Source organism: Antedon mediterranea, chromosome 3, assembly GCF_964355755.1.
Source record: "Antedon mediterranea chromosome 3, ecAntMedi1.1, whole genome shotgun sequence".
In the NCBI taxonomy this organism is placed as follows: Eukaryota; Metazoa; Echinodermata; class Crinoidea; order Comatulida; family Antedonidae; genus Antedon; species Antedon mediterranea.
The window spans coordinates 28,062,652-28,077,909 of record NC_092672.1 but is presented as its reverse complement, the minus strand read 5'-3'; the positions used below and the strand labels follow the sequence as shown (position 1 = coordinate 28,077,909).

The 15,258-nt window shown below is 33.5% G+C and overlaps 1 protein-coding gene across 1 annotated transcript in view; it reads right to left on the bottom strand.

The window, feature by feature from the left end:
- Positions 1-6,063: 6,063 nt before the first annotated feature.
- LOC140045131 (sialin-like) overlaps positions 6,064-15,258 on the bottom strand; it is a 29,035-nt gene continuing 19,840 nt past the window's right edge. The window contains exons 6-13 of the mRNA XM_072089890.1: positions 14,445-14,678; positions 13,788-13,875; positions 13,197-13,292; positions 12,214-12,341; positions 11,572-11,721; positions 10,765-10,897; positions 10,133-10,374; positions 6,064-6,713 (exon numbers count right to left, since the gene is read on the bottom strand). Of these exons, the coding sequence (XP_071945991.1) occupies positions 6,549-6,713; positions 10,133-10,374; positions 10,765-10,897; positions 11,572-11,721; positions 12,214-12,341; positions 13,197-13,292; positions 13,788-13,875; positions 14,445-14,678 (1,236 nt within the window). The 3' untranslated portion in view covers positions 6,064-6,548. The remainder of the gene's footprint in view (positions 6,714-10,132; positions 10,375-10,764; positions 10,898-11,571; positions 11,722-12,213; positions 12,342-13,196; positions 13,293-13,787; positions 13,876-14,444; positions 14,679-15,258) is intronic.

The following is a 15,258-nucleotide window of genomic DNA, read 5'->3' as shown; positions in this document are numbered from 1 at the left end:
TCTTATAATGAAAGACAACGGGAAAAATGTAATTTCGAAACGAAAATTAAACAACTAAAAACAATATTAAACATATGGAGAACCAGACAACTAACCTTAGCAGGAAAAATAATTTTAATTAAAACATTCGCAATATCCCAATTTATATATTTAGCATCTGTCATACATATACCGCCCCATGTAGTTAAATCAATTGAAACAATTCTATTTAATTTCTTATGGAACGGTGGTAAAGGTATGATAAAAAGAACAACATTAATTGGGAATATTGAAGAAGGCGGCTTAAAAATGGTAGATATCAAAAGTATGTTTAAGGCATTAAAGATAAAATGGATACAACGATATAACATAAATGTCAATGCAGCATGTAGATCTCTACTACATAGGTTCCTAAATAAGCAAGGAGGCGACACTATTTTTTATTGTAATGTAAGCGCGGACTGTGTCCGTAGTTGGAAAAATATTCCATTGTTTTATAAGGATATGTTAAACGCTTATTTCGAATTAATACATCCTGATACAGTAAACGAAGGGTCCCAATATATATGGTTTAATAGGCACATGCATATACATGGCAAGCCATTTTATTACAAGAGCCTCAGAGATGTTGGGATATGTTTAGTAAGCGACCTTTTTTATGAAAACGGTAATATCATTCCCTTTAATACGTGGATAAAGAGAGGCTTATCGACAAGTAATTTCATGCACTGGAGAATGACGATATCTGCAATACCCCCACAGTGGAAAGCAAACATGAAGCTAGGGTTTTTACGAACAAATTATAAAAAGAGAGGGTTTATAGTGGAAGTAAAGAATGAAGAGAAAGAATTAGAAAGTATGAGTACAAAAAATATATACAGAGCCTTAATTAAAAAAATCTTTAAAATACCAACATCTCAAAGTAAATTGCAGGATGAATTAGGTGTAGATAGCGATAAATGGGAAAATATCTATGTATTACCATTTAAATGTTCTCAGGAGGTAAGAACCAGAATATTTCAGTATAAAATTAATGTGAATTGCTTGTCAACTAATAGTAGACTACATAAAATGAATATTGTGCCGAGTAATATGTGTTCCTATTGTGAATCAAATAGTGAAACTATGACCCATCTTTTGGTTGAATGTAACATTGCAACCAAACTATGGGATGAATTCACAACTTGGTGGGAAAACATTTCAAAAACAAAGATTTACCTTGATAAAACCTCCATATTATTTGGTTACAATACAGAAAATCCTGATATGTTATTAAATCTATGTATTTTGTTGATTAAGAAAATTATATTTAGTTACAAATTAACTCACAAAAAGCCAGTCTTCCAGGTTTTCTTTAATCGGTTAAAATTTAATTATAACGTAGAGAAAAACATTGCTTCTAAAAGAAGTACATTGTATAATTTCAGACAAAAGTGGAGATTAATAGAAGATTATATTTGATAACTTAACGATACTGTTTCTCGAGGAAATGACTTACTTTTGTGTATTATTATTATTATTACGCTTGCTCTTTATTATTGTATTAAATTAAAATGTAAACCAGAAATTATTATTTGCACTTGTTAGATATATTTAAGTATTTATTATAGGCATACTATTAGTTCCTTGGTTACAATACAGATAATTAAAAATATGTATTTTATTAATATATATGTATTATTTTAAAGAAACAAAAATGGTTATGTTGTTAAATGTATGTATCTGATTTTAATTAACACAATTATATTATAGTTCCTTGGTAATAGTACAGATTAAGATATATTTGTGTGTATGTATGTGTATGTATAAATATGAGTATTATTTATTATTGCTATGTAAAGACAAAAAAAAAATTAATATGTTAGTAAATGTATATCTCTGGCTAATTTGATTAATACAATTATATTTAGTTAGATTGGTTACATAATTGTGGAAAACACAGCATTTACCAAATTAATTAATTATTTACTTTAAAAAAAAAATGGAATTAATAATTTATAGTTTTTAATATTGTTTGATCACTGTAAGTTACTTTATTTAAACGTTCCAATCTTTTTGATACCTATTACTTTATATTTAAGTGATTTGTGTTATGGTTGTATTTTTTGAAATGAATAAAAAAAAATGAAAAAAAAAAAAAAGAAAAAAAAAAAAAACTTACAATACTTTCAGCTAATAAACCAACATGATGCCATGTGGAAACAATGAATAGTCTAACACATCCAACTCACTGAATGATGTCCGATAGGCCTACATTCTAGATGGTAGTGCTCTACTGCACAGCATTTCATGGAATAGTATAGAGACTTGATGCGATCTGCCATCATAGTCTTTGATGATTATGAAAGCGGCTCATCCACCAAAGATGGCGCACATGGTAAGGCGGGTCAGGTGGTAGTATCCCTGTACATTTTACCAGTGACATGTTCCACAAAATAGGATCACTTTCTGTAACAAACGACAATTTATAAATCTTCGTAATTAGTACCGGTACTTGAACAAAATGGCAATGAGTGAATGCAGCTGCTGATGCAGATGTTATTTCGGATAGTACAAAAAACCATTGAATCAGCAAACAGGAAAACATCTGTCATTATCCGATGACACGGATCTATCTAGTGCTCCTCTGCAATCAAGCATTTAAAACATCTTGTGATATTCTTTAGACTGGAACTGAGATGCTGGACTATCAAACTGGTTCAAACAGTACTTTTGAGAGACATCTGTGATAACCTTCTGTTTGCTCATGCGATACTGGTGACAAAACATACAGAGTTTTCGGAATTGGAAAACAAGTGGCTCTAAAAAAAGCTTGTCATTGCACTTATTTCTGACATTATGCTGTAGTCTTCAGATGCAAACAAGCTACAAAGGATGACATTCTGGTTGCTAGAGAAAATGATTTAGTGTGTCTGTACAATAGACGACCTGGAGAACGTGGAATGCCTTTGACTCCATCCCATCTACAAGTACAACCTTGCATATATAACTTCATAATCGTACCACAACCAAGGTACATAACATCATGTTCAAGTTCAAGTTCAAGTTATCTTTTAGCAATGGAGTGGGGTTGATATGTGTACCGAAGATTGGGGATGGAAGATCAGATGATGGAAACATGGTTCCTCTACACACAGACTTAAAGCCAGCACCTGAGTATCTCCTTGAAGCCTTCAAGGGTAACTATAACTACATGTGGTGAATGCAACGGCATTGCACTGTACTGATACCCGAACAAGAAAGTGATACTGATGACATAGTTGTGAGTCCTTTTCTATTTGAAGGATTAAACAATATCATCCCACACGGGGCAATTCAAATAAAAAGGTCTGGATTAAAATGATCTTACAAAATATACAAAAATATCACAATACACAGTACAATATAACAAGAGTCAAAGTTCAAGAATTTAAGAGTCGGGTGGCAACTGGCAAAACAGAATTTCTTTTACGGTGTGTTCTACATGCCAGGCATCGAAAGCGACGCCCATGAGGCATGAGCTCGAAATCACTGAACAAGGCATGGTTAACATTTTTTAGAATTTTTTACCCTAAGACTAAAAAACCAGCATATAAAGTAAAACAGTTAAAACGTTCTCAATAAAGGAATTATAAAAAACCCTGAGAATTACTTTATCGACATTAAAATGGTTCAGCTTCCTTAACAGATAAAGTCTCTGGTGCCCTTTCTTTACTATTGCCTCTGTATTTAATTCCCAGCTGAGATTGTCCTACGTATTTAAAGGAATGGACAATTTTGCTGGTTCGTCATTTATGAGGGCTACCAGAGAGCTGCGTCCTTTCTCCTTCCTAAAATCTACAATCATCTCCTTGGTTTTGGTCACATTCACTTCCATCTAATGCGGAACCATGGCCGTCCTGTGAATTTTTAAGGAGAGACAGCAAGACAGTGTCGTCAGCAAATTTGACAAGATGACTATTGTCCTGTTTGCTGCGACAGTCATCATCCGTGTATATAATATACAGGAGAGGAGAGAGGACGCAACCCTGGGGAGATCCAATACTTGTCATTACGTACATTCGTTGATACTAAAATCATCAAAAATCTATCTATACTAGGCCTAAATCATGAGTTGATTCCAAATTATCAAGAAATTGATTCTTGAATAGTACATACCGCTAATGAATTCCAATGTTCTTCTAGCTAGCATCATTTTTCCTATTTCATGACGATACAATAGGTACAGGAAAAACATTATTTGCACCAAATACTTCCAATATATAAATAAACATAATTTAGTTTTACGCTATTTTAAGAAAATTTGAGTTTTCGTAAAAGGTCACTGACCTCTATAGTTACATAACAACTGTTGTATCAATTAGTTTTTAGAGTAAGAAATACATATTATACACATTTGTAGTTATTTAGATTTTATTGGCAGGCATAAATGTTACCTCTAAACACAAGTTTCATCAAATGCATCGGCAATTATGGAATAAGACATTGCAGTTAATAATTTTGTTAGGAAAAATTTGAGTTTTTGTAAAAGGTCAATGACCTTTTGACCTCTAGTTACGTATAACTGTTGTATTAATTGTTTTTTTAATGTATATTAGTAGGATATATATACTATACACATTGGTACTAAAGCTATTTAGATATGGTTATAAAACAATGGATTATAGGCATAAACGCTACCCCTACCACAAAATTGTTTACATTACATTTGATCAAGAATCAATTTCAATAAGAATAGTACATCATTACTTTTAAAAATTCTTCTAGTTAACATCATGTTTCCTATTCTATATATCGATAGGTACAGAAAAAACACAATTTTGATTAAATGCATCCAAAATTATGGCATACGATATTACAGTTAATCATTTTTTTTATGGAAAAAAATGAGTTTTTGTAAAAGGTCAATAACCTTTTGACCTCTAGTTATATAAATAGGTGTTGTATTTTGGTTTTTTAAATTGCATATTAGAAAAACATATATATTCTACACATTGATATCAAGATTATTGAGATTGGATTAAAAAACCACAAGTTATGGGCATAAATGTTACCCCCTACCCCAAAAATATTTACGGAATAAAATCGCTATATAGTTGTTGAGATTACGTAAAAAATAAAGTGTTCCAATGCTTCAATTTTTGGTGACTTTTAATATGTCATTATAAACTACATTTGGAATGAAAAAATCAATGTTTCGTTACTATTGCAATTTGTGGTGGGTTTACCTCTAAATATCACTAGATTGACTGGACTATATACCCTGTATAATGTATTATAACCAATGTATTGAAGCACAATTTAGTCTTTTATTGCATTGCTTTGATTATGGGTAAGAAATTATAAAACTGAAAAAAATTAATTTTGCAAATATTGGTTAGAACATGTTTGTTTTTATATACCGAATTAAAAATGCAATTATGTGGTTTTTGGCTTGCTTTTTTTAGGTTTTCGGATTAGTTTCCATTGGTTTTTCACAGGCGCCTTGAGCACTTTGGTGGATACGCGTCTAAAAAAAATATCTTACTATTATTGGTTATCACTTATTTCATCCTCATCGCAATCAGAACATAGTAGTAGTATTAGTAGTAGTCCTGATCCAGGATTTTTCGGGATTATTCAAACACTTAGTCTGTGCACCAAAAGGGCATATTCTTGCATTGTCTTCAATAAAAAAAACAACCTTGGCCGCCTTCTTGTATCTCACAGTATAATCTTTAAATATTATCAATATCGCATTCTTGTCACTGATTTAAAAAAAAAAATTATAAATAAATGTTTGTAGATTATTATTAGTATGAAATTTTTTGATTTGATGTGTTTAATTCAAGGCTTTTGTAAAAAAAATCCTCAATCCAGCTATTAGGCTGCTACGGATTTTTATTGTTTTGATGTTTTTTTAAAGTGAAATAAAGATCCCAAGATATATAAGACATGTATGCCTTTATTTTCATTTACACGTTTTAAATATAGAGTACTTTTTTACTGTGAAGTTGTGGCATATAACCCTCCCAACCTTATTGACGATGAACAGTTAGAACTATCCAAAAGTAGGCATATTTGATAACCCGTATTTGGAGACCCCTATTAAGAGACACCTTATTATGGCTACAGTAATAATATTAATAGTTATTAGTCCAATAGAAACAGTCCCTATTACAATTGTGCTAATTTCGATACACAATGTTTATAGAGTGTCTGCAATAGCAAACATTGTAAAACGAACAGAAATATGGAGGAAAAGGGGGGGGGGGGGGGGGGTAGAGATAAAAACACTATTTTTCCGCTATATTTCAAAATTTCATGTAAACCTTCCCAGTATAATTGATTTATGTGTGCAGTAGGACACATTTGTATAAACGAACTAACGCGCCGGTACAAAAGTACCTCGCTTTAAAAAAAAAGTTCAAGCAAAATCGTAAAGTGATAATTATAGTGACACCTAATTCAATTTGAGCTAATATGCTGTACCCCGGAGTTAAATTGTACTAGACTAGGATTGAAACCTAAACTTTAAGGATTTGAAGTTTATACACAACACTACTGCTCCACTACAGAATTACTGTGTGATTCGGTTAATACTACTAATACTATTCTGATTTGATTAAGTATGTTGTTTCTTTCTGTTCTTGTTCTGTGTCTTCTTTCGACCAGTCTTGCACCTCTCCTTTGGCAAATATAAGAAAAAACACCATTCCAAATAGCAGTATGGCCGCATTCATTATAAAAATAAACGACCATTGTTTAAATGTATTCTGAAAAGAAATAGATTATAATCTCAATTTCAATAATATCAAAATCCATTTACAAAAATAATGATTTTATATGCAGTATCAAGTATAGCGACAAAAAACAACATGCAATATCGCGTCTTCTAACAACAACAAGAACGATGGGATATTGTATAGCTTATGATCTTTATTGTGATAGTAACAATACTAATGTTGTATTATTATAAACTTTTAAAGCAATGACAATTTGTTGTAATATGTTCAATAAGTAAAAACTATATTCAAAATGAATCCAAAGAAAATAAAAATCTTAAGCACCAGGCATACAAAAATGTTAAACCAGCCGCGTAACAAGCGGGGTCTTGTCAGGGGGGGGGGGGGCAAAGAGGGGCAAATCCTTCCAGACACCAAGTACTTGAGCCACAGCCCCCCATGGTGGGGGCTGTGGCGAAGCGAATTTTGGTAAATGACACCCCTAGATCGTCAGAAATGGACTCTCGCACATAAAATTCATGATAAATGGCGCCTCCAACTAGTAGTAGTTGGCCTGGAAATAACACTCCCATTTATTGCACAGCAATCAGCAAAATGATCGTACATTTTCCACCGTTAAAAACTCAGGTGACATAACATTTGAACATGTGAAAACCCAATCTAACATTGGATCCGCACCTGGCAAAGGTAGTAATTTTTCCGGTTAGAAGACTGAAACAGGGCCGTAACCAGGTTTGACGGCGGGGTGGATCGTTAAAGCGTGGTTCCCACTAGCGACGCAACGCAAGGACGTAACGCAACGCACGTGAATTGACCAATCACAAGCGATGGCTTATTCGCTTGTCATTGGTTAAAACGCTTGCGTTGCGTTTACGTCCTTGCATTACGTTCTAGTGGGAACCAAGCTTTAGTTGTTTAGTGGAACCATACCCTCGAATTTTTTTTTCTCTATAGGCCAATGTATGGCCGCAAATCGCATTTCCGGCTAATCTCTTTTGTTTATGAACTATATAATTTGGTATAATTTCCAGCCCACGAATTTCAATTGCCGACCTTATTGCCGACCTTAAATTGTCAGAGGACGGCATTCTCTTGCCGACCGAAACTAGGCTAGATCCCTCCTCCCTTTAAGCCTCCTAGCAACAACATGGTACATTAAGGGATCGTATCATTGAGACTTTAACAGGCATATTCACCATCATGTGGTGTTTAGGTAACAAACCATGGAATTAAGATGATCCCTGAATTCACTCAACCATTGCATCTTGCACTTGCGTGAGCTGCATGCTTTCTCTCTATACTATCAAGCAGCTGGCTGGGCACGTCACACGCACGCAGAGACCTGTGTAGGGGAATACCCTTTTATGTCAAGCAAACAACTATGCTCTGTGTACGGCCAGCTCCAGAACCACGATGTTCAGCAGTTATCAAATAGAATTTATCTTGTAAATTTAGTGTTAGGTTTTTATATTTTAGTTAAAATATACTTTATATTCTTATGTCGATTTATATTAATTAAATTTATTAAGGCTTGACTAGACCTGTAGTAAACAATCGTAGTAGCAAAAAAAAAGTGGGAGGCCAAGCGGAACTCGCTGTTCAGCGGGGGATACGATCCCCCGATCCCCCCTGGTTACGGGCCTGTGAAAGATTGAGTATTGGAGTGACAGCCAGCCACGAAAGTACGTTCGTTTTGCTGATCGCTAGCGCGTTACATACGATTAGTAGGAGTGTATTTTTTTAAGGTGGCCTCACACGCACAGCACAGCGTCACAATTGTGTATGAGATGCCCGCGATGGCGGCTTATATAAAAGACGCCAAAAACCACAGTCAACTGACCGCATGTTAATGTACTGATAAGCAGTGCGTCTTCCCACGAGTTGTCAGTCAGGATTTTGTGTCCTTCATAGGGTGTCACGAAACCTAAGACCACGAAAGCTAAGACCCCCTAAGATCTAAGATCACGAAAGCTAAGACCCAAGAACAAAGATTACAAATATTTATCTTTCGCACCTGCCTTGTATGTTAACTCCCAGCATTTATTCTGAATACCACACCTTAGAATTAGCACTTTTATGAAAAAGAATCACATAAAAAGTAACAAATACATTTTTAAATTGATGATTTTACAGACGTTTTTCTCGCACACATACTGGATTAGCCTAACTAACAGTACAGTAGGCCTACCCCATGTTCAATGTTATTGTTTCTATGGAACGTCAAAATAGCAAAAAGTATAATTATAGAGGGCTGAAAACTCTGTGGAGTCCATCTACAGTGTGGATGAAACAATGTAAAATTAAAATTGTAATGATAATAGTATAATCATGCTAGTACGAAGAAATAAATACTCGCAAATAAATTTTAATTTAAAAATCATGATAATTTCGTTTTCTTTCTGTTTTTATACTTGTACTATTATTGTTGCTCTTTTGGCGCTCCATAGAAACAAAAACATTGAGCATGATGGGAGGAGTTACAGTATACAAAGAAACACGTCTGTAAAATCATCAATTCAAAGGATTTATTTATTTGTTTTTATGTGTTTCTCCTTCTGAAAGTACTTATAAGTCCTAATTTTAAAGTGTGGTATTCAGGATAAAGTTAGTTAACAAATTCGGAGTCAAAATACAAGAAGGCAGGTGCGAAAGAAAAAACATCCTCTGAACCAACACAATGGAGTAAATAGGCCTATATACCAACAAACAACCCGTCAAGTTTGTTTGTTGTAAAGAAAAAATATACATTTACTCAACGGGTGAAAACAACGTGAGTTTATCTATGTTTTGCGGTAGTATTTAATTATATTTATGGTAATAAATGAAACCTACTATGTTGAAAATTATGTATGGATAAACAAGTATTGTTTTTAAGCTGTAGTATATCTTAGAATTTGTAATCTTAGGTCTTGGGTCTTAGCTTTCGTGATCTTAGGTCTTAGGGGGTCTTAGCTTTCGTGGTCTTAGGTTTCGTGACACCCGTATTTCATATCATCTTACTTGAATATCATACTGTACTGTGACTCATTTGAAGCCATATCATATATCGTATATTTTATTCTTATCTTATATTTTCTTTCTGTTTCTTTCTTCTATCCCTTCTTTGTATTTTATTTAATTTGTTTGACTTGTTACCCAGCCCGATCGAACGCTTCTCAACCCGGTAAAATCCGCCAGTGGGGTATTCCGCCCCCTGCCCCCCCCCCCCGCCTGTTACGCCACTGAATTAAACATATGTACATAAACAACATATTGACCAAGTAAAAGTTCAATGTTTGATACTACATGCGAGTACGATATTGGCTGTTATATATGGCACAAATAATGTAGTTACGATTTATTTGAAATTTGACCATTACAAAATTCTAATTAGGCCTACAAAACGTACAGTTTGTTACACACGGTTCTGGTTTAATCGTTCTCTGTCTACAATTTGTTAACATACTTACATTGTTTTCTGTTAGTTTACCAAGAATAACCGGAACGATGAATGCACTAATACTTGCAAACGTTGTTGCTATTCCAACAATTATTCCAGCATATTTTGAAGATAAGTCCAATGAGTTGGTATTTATACCGGGTGGATGGAATCCAAACGCACAAAAGGTAATTGAGATAAGAACCATAAATGCTCCTAGAGATTCACCAACTTGGGAAATGATAAGGAAACAAACTGCAGCAACTCCAAGATCTAAATAAAAAATAAAACATACTATTGATTAATACAATTGAGTAGAGTCTTGTTATTTGATTGGATTGTGAGTCATACTGTATGGTATTCATAATAGTACTCCATTAAATTCTTACGTCATTAAGAGTGCAATTTTGTTTTTATACGATTGTAGACAGAAAAAAATAAAGAAATAAAGAAAAAAAGAAAGAACGAAAATAGAAAGAAAATTGGTCAATGTTATACTTAATAAATAAAATATGTAATGTAGTATGATATCATATTGAAGCATCATAAAAGAAATGAACAAGAGAAAGAAAGATAGAAAAAAAGAAAGAAATAAACAAAGAAAGACTCTTGATCAATGTTCTCAATAAAATAAAAGATGTATATCATATTAATGCATCATACCAATGATAACACACAGTTTTCTTGTATTCAAAATGCTCAGTATATTACGGCGAATGATAAAGTCAGCACAGGCAGCAGAAATGAGAACAACTGGAAGTCTGGCTATGGCAGGGATTGATGTCAGAAAACCAGTCTATAAAGTAAGTAAATAAAATACAATTATAAAAATGGTCTGGTTAATAGTTAATAATAATATTAATCTCAATAGAATTGTATTAAACTTTCTGTTAGACGGAATTAATATGTTTCGTAACAAGTAATTAAATCAAAATTTATGTAAACTCATCCCTCTAAGACGAGTTAACTTACGCGCGCCTTGAAGTGTCCTGCTGTTACTGTGATGTAGGGCCATATCCAACTGGTCATGTGTCAGCTGACAACGTTTGTAAGACACATCCATTGGATAAGTGTTAAATTAATAGTTTAATTATCTAGTCATCGGTCAATTAGTTTATATTTTCCAAAACGACACATGACCCATTGTTTATTGTATTGTAAAGTAATATTAATATCTCGCATTGATTTTTTATTAAAATCCACCTTTTGAGTATGATGCTAAAAGGACCACTCTTAAAAGAGTAATAAAAGACTTCAACAGTCACTCTAGTTATCGATTTCCACTGGTCACAGAGTGAACATTTCAATCTATTAAATCATTCCACATTTTAATTTAAATTTAATTTGAATAACTCTTAGAGTGAAGAAAGAAAGCTCTTTTATTAGATTAAACGATTTCACACCGAACGCGTGACATTTTCACGCGTTCACTAGGAGCAAGAATAAATGAATATTACAAAAAAAACTTACAGTTTTTGCATCAAATCCTAAAATGGATGAGATGAAAATGGGTATTTCCGTGATACTGAAGTACCACGCGGCGTCGAATGCTACATAGCCAATCACAATAGCCCAAACCGCAGATGACGTGAATATAGCCTTCCAAGGAACTGATGAATACTATGATATCAAAAATATACAATTATATTTGAGTTTCAAAATAAGTTTGTATGAATTGTTTAATTGTTTTTTTGGTAGTGCACTTCTACAACGTACAACCTTTTTTACTGAACGCTCTAATGCTTGGTTCCCACTAGCGACGCAACTCAAGTTTAAGTTCAAATTCAACTTAAACCTTTATTTGAAGATTGAATATTTGTATAAAAGAACAGATGAGTGGAGTAAGGAAGTAAAGAAAAGGAGGCTGACATTCTATGGCCATATAATGCTTCGATTAAACAAAAATACACAGGCGAGGATGCTTGTTCAAAAACGTACAGAGTGGCGAATGCAATGACGCGCAATGGAAAAGGCCAGAGAGGAAGACTGGCCGCCGCCAAAAGACAAGTTTTCTTTCTAATAATTTTATGAAAACAACGTAGGCTAGGCCAACATCACGAGCTGCAATGCTTAACGACGACTAGCGTTTAGGATGATTATACAGTAACACACCGTAACATTAGTTCTTTCTTCAGATGACACGAACAGTTCTAACTCCTTTTTTGTAATAAACGGGTCAGTATTTGGCGTTTCATAAACAAGTGTCGTCCATACTACTAACCCTACTAACCCGAACACGCCTGTAATATTCAAGAAATAGTACAAAGTTTTTACGAACAAAATAAAAATATCTAACGTAAATACATACTGCATTTTTTACTGTTAATATTACAGTACGCCAAATGGCGCTTTACTAACTCGTGACCAAATTATGATCGGTGCTAAGTGTGATTGACAAATTGACCCTCCGAATATGAGTGTCGTTGCGGAAAAAAGCGTGGAGAAAAGTCAAGGAAAATCACAATTCAAATTTGTTTTTGCCTGACTCACTAATTGAAATCACGGAAGACATGTAGGAAAAAAATTATTCGTTTGAATAATTTTATGTTTGATTTTATTATTCTCAACTTTTGTTATTATAATTTAAGCAATTAAGCCATTTTTTTATTCTATTTCTATCTATGTATATTTTAGTTTTATTTGCTTGTTATGGAGATTTGGTTTGAGTTATACACATTATATATCTATTTTAATGAATGCTTGTCTGTATTAGTATTACCCTGTTTATATATTTATATAAAATGCAATGCGTAGGCCTATATTGATTCTTTTGTTTTGTTTTATTGCTTTTGGTGTCTGTTTTTATAATTTTAATTATTATTCAGGCAAAATGATAAAGCATAAGCTATTTCATTTACTATCCTTCTTAAAGATGGCAATCCTGTTCACATGTCAAACATAATACACAAGATGCTCACAGAAAAAGTCAAAGTTCATGCGAAAAGCTCCTGACATAACAGGATTTGAACCCAGAGCCCTTTGATTGGTAGCCGAGCATCATAACCACTAATCCACAGATAAACTATTATTACTTTAAAACGAACTAGACATGAACAATTACTTTACCGACAGATAAACAAATTATGTTAGCATACTATACGTATAAAATGACACCGGCCAACCACCAAGTTCATATGCTGTGCAAAGCCAACCGGACAGATGACTTGAAACGATTGTTGAAAGTGTTATCCCTGTGTAAAAATATAAATAGAGAAACATTAAGTTATGGTAAATGCACAGTAGTCAACATTGTAGCTTGGTGGATAGATGCTCGGATGCCTTGGTTCAAATCGTATCAGATATCAGATGTCAGATATCAGACGCCAGGATGTTGTTCTCATGACAGAACAACTCCACTCCCAAGACTTGTAATAAGACTTTGTTCGTGTAGTCAGCATATTGTATGTATAATTGTATTTAAGGGGCGACTGTATGGCCTCTACAGGAGACATGTCTCAAAACAGTCATAAAATAAAAAATACTATTTAATGAAAATAATATGTTGTAAAATAGACCGAGGGAATTTAAAAAAAGGTATTTGTTACATTTTTTCGTGCACCAAGGGCGTCGGCAGCCATTGTAAATATAGCCACTATTTTTATTGAAATATGATAAAATAATTTACTGTTTACCCCAAACCAAAACAACCTCACATTATTGACAGTATTATAAAAATGTTGACTTGCCATTGTATATTATAGATACCATAATACTTCGTTCTTCATGAACTGTCCATTTTCCTAATAAAACGTAGATAGCAGAAAAAGCTACTCCCTAGAAATAAAGAATTGAATGTATACATATAATAATGTCAAAGGTTGAGAACAGAATACGCATTAGATTAGGCTGGAATTTTATTAAATAGGTCTAGGCCTACAATAAGTAACCAATATTAAAGAAATCCATAGCAAACCAATCAGCAGCAGACATATAGTCAAAACATCACGACGTTACAAACAATTGTCGAGTTAGGTATAGAATCTTGCTGTGTTTTTGTATGAAGTAGTTAAAAAGTTTGTGAAAGTGTATAAACCATACAAAATAACAGCAAGAAAATAAGGTTTTCATCTAACGGAAGGAGCCAGTCTAGGCACATATCAAACAATAATTATAGTAGGCCTACGATTGATATTCTAGGTCTTTTGTGTATAAACACTGTATACTAGGCCTATACTTATCTTTTGAATTTTATATTGATTTTTACAGTTTTATTAGTATGTTTTAAAGTGTTATTATGTATGTTTTTTTATCTATTGTTCTATAAAACATGTTCTACATCTATACCCGATATGTTTTTATTCTGTATAAATAAGCTTTTAAATAAATAAACACCTCATTCCTACCTGTACTGCTCCGTCTAAAACACGCACTGCAATCAGTAGATTGATACTGACCTCTGTAGCAATTGGAACCAACGCTGTCAGTATACACTCACAAAGTAGGACTAGTCCCAGAGCTTTTTTACCGCCTATACAGCAAGAAAACCAGCCTCCAGGGATCGGCGTGATTATGTAACCAATGTAGAAAGCACCCAACACAATTTGCTGAGTCATTTCATCCCAATTATATGTTGGTATCTATAGTAAAACATAGTACCATATACGTTAAAAAAAAGTATATTCTGTATTATTTAGACATATTTAAAAACAAAGCAATAAGTTTGGTTCTAGGCTGTTTTTTGGTTCTCGTAATCTTTATGAAAAACTTTATTTTGTAAACTTGAGTTAACTTTCAGTTTAGCAAGAAAACTTTTCCAAAGTTTGACAGTGTAAACTGCATACAGTGAGTTCTGTAGACGTTGAGACATGCAGCTTCTCGTCAAACTATTTTCTGATGTTTGTGAACAGACTGCAATCAAAGCATTTTTGTAGTTGATGTGATTCCGTAGTTAAACAAAATGACAGGAACGGTAGTTTAAAGAACTTCACCAAACAGTTACAAACTAAGGTTGGTAAACATTTCTTTGTAGACTCCGAGTCTGCCACTGTTGGACAAGTGTATGTTGCCTGTCTACACTCGCTTGGATTTCTGAGATCACAGACTTCAGTTTGTCAAGAAAGTGCTTACTATTTACTTACTGTTACTTTTGGACCTCAGTGGCGTCATGAATAATAATGTCTACTTTATGTGACGTGTTCATATATGGACACGATGAAG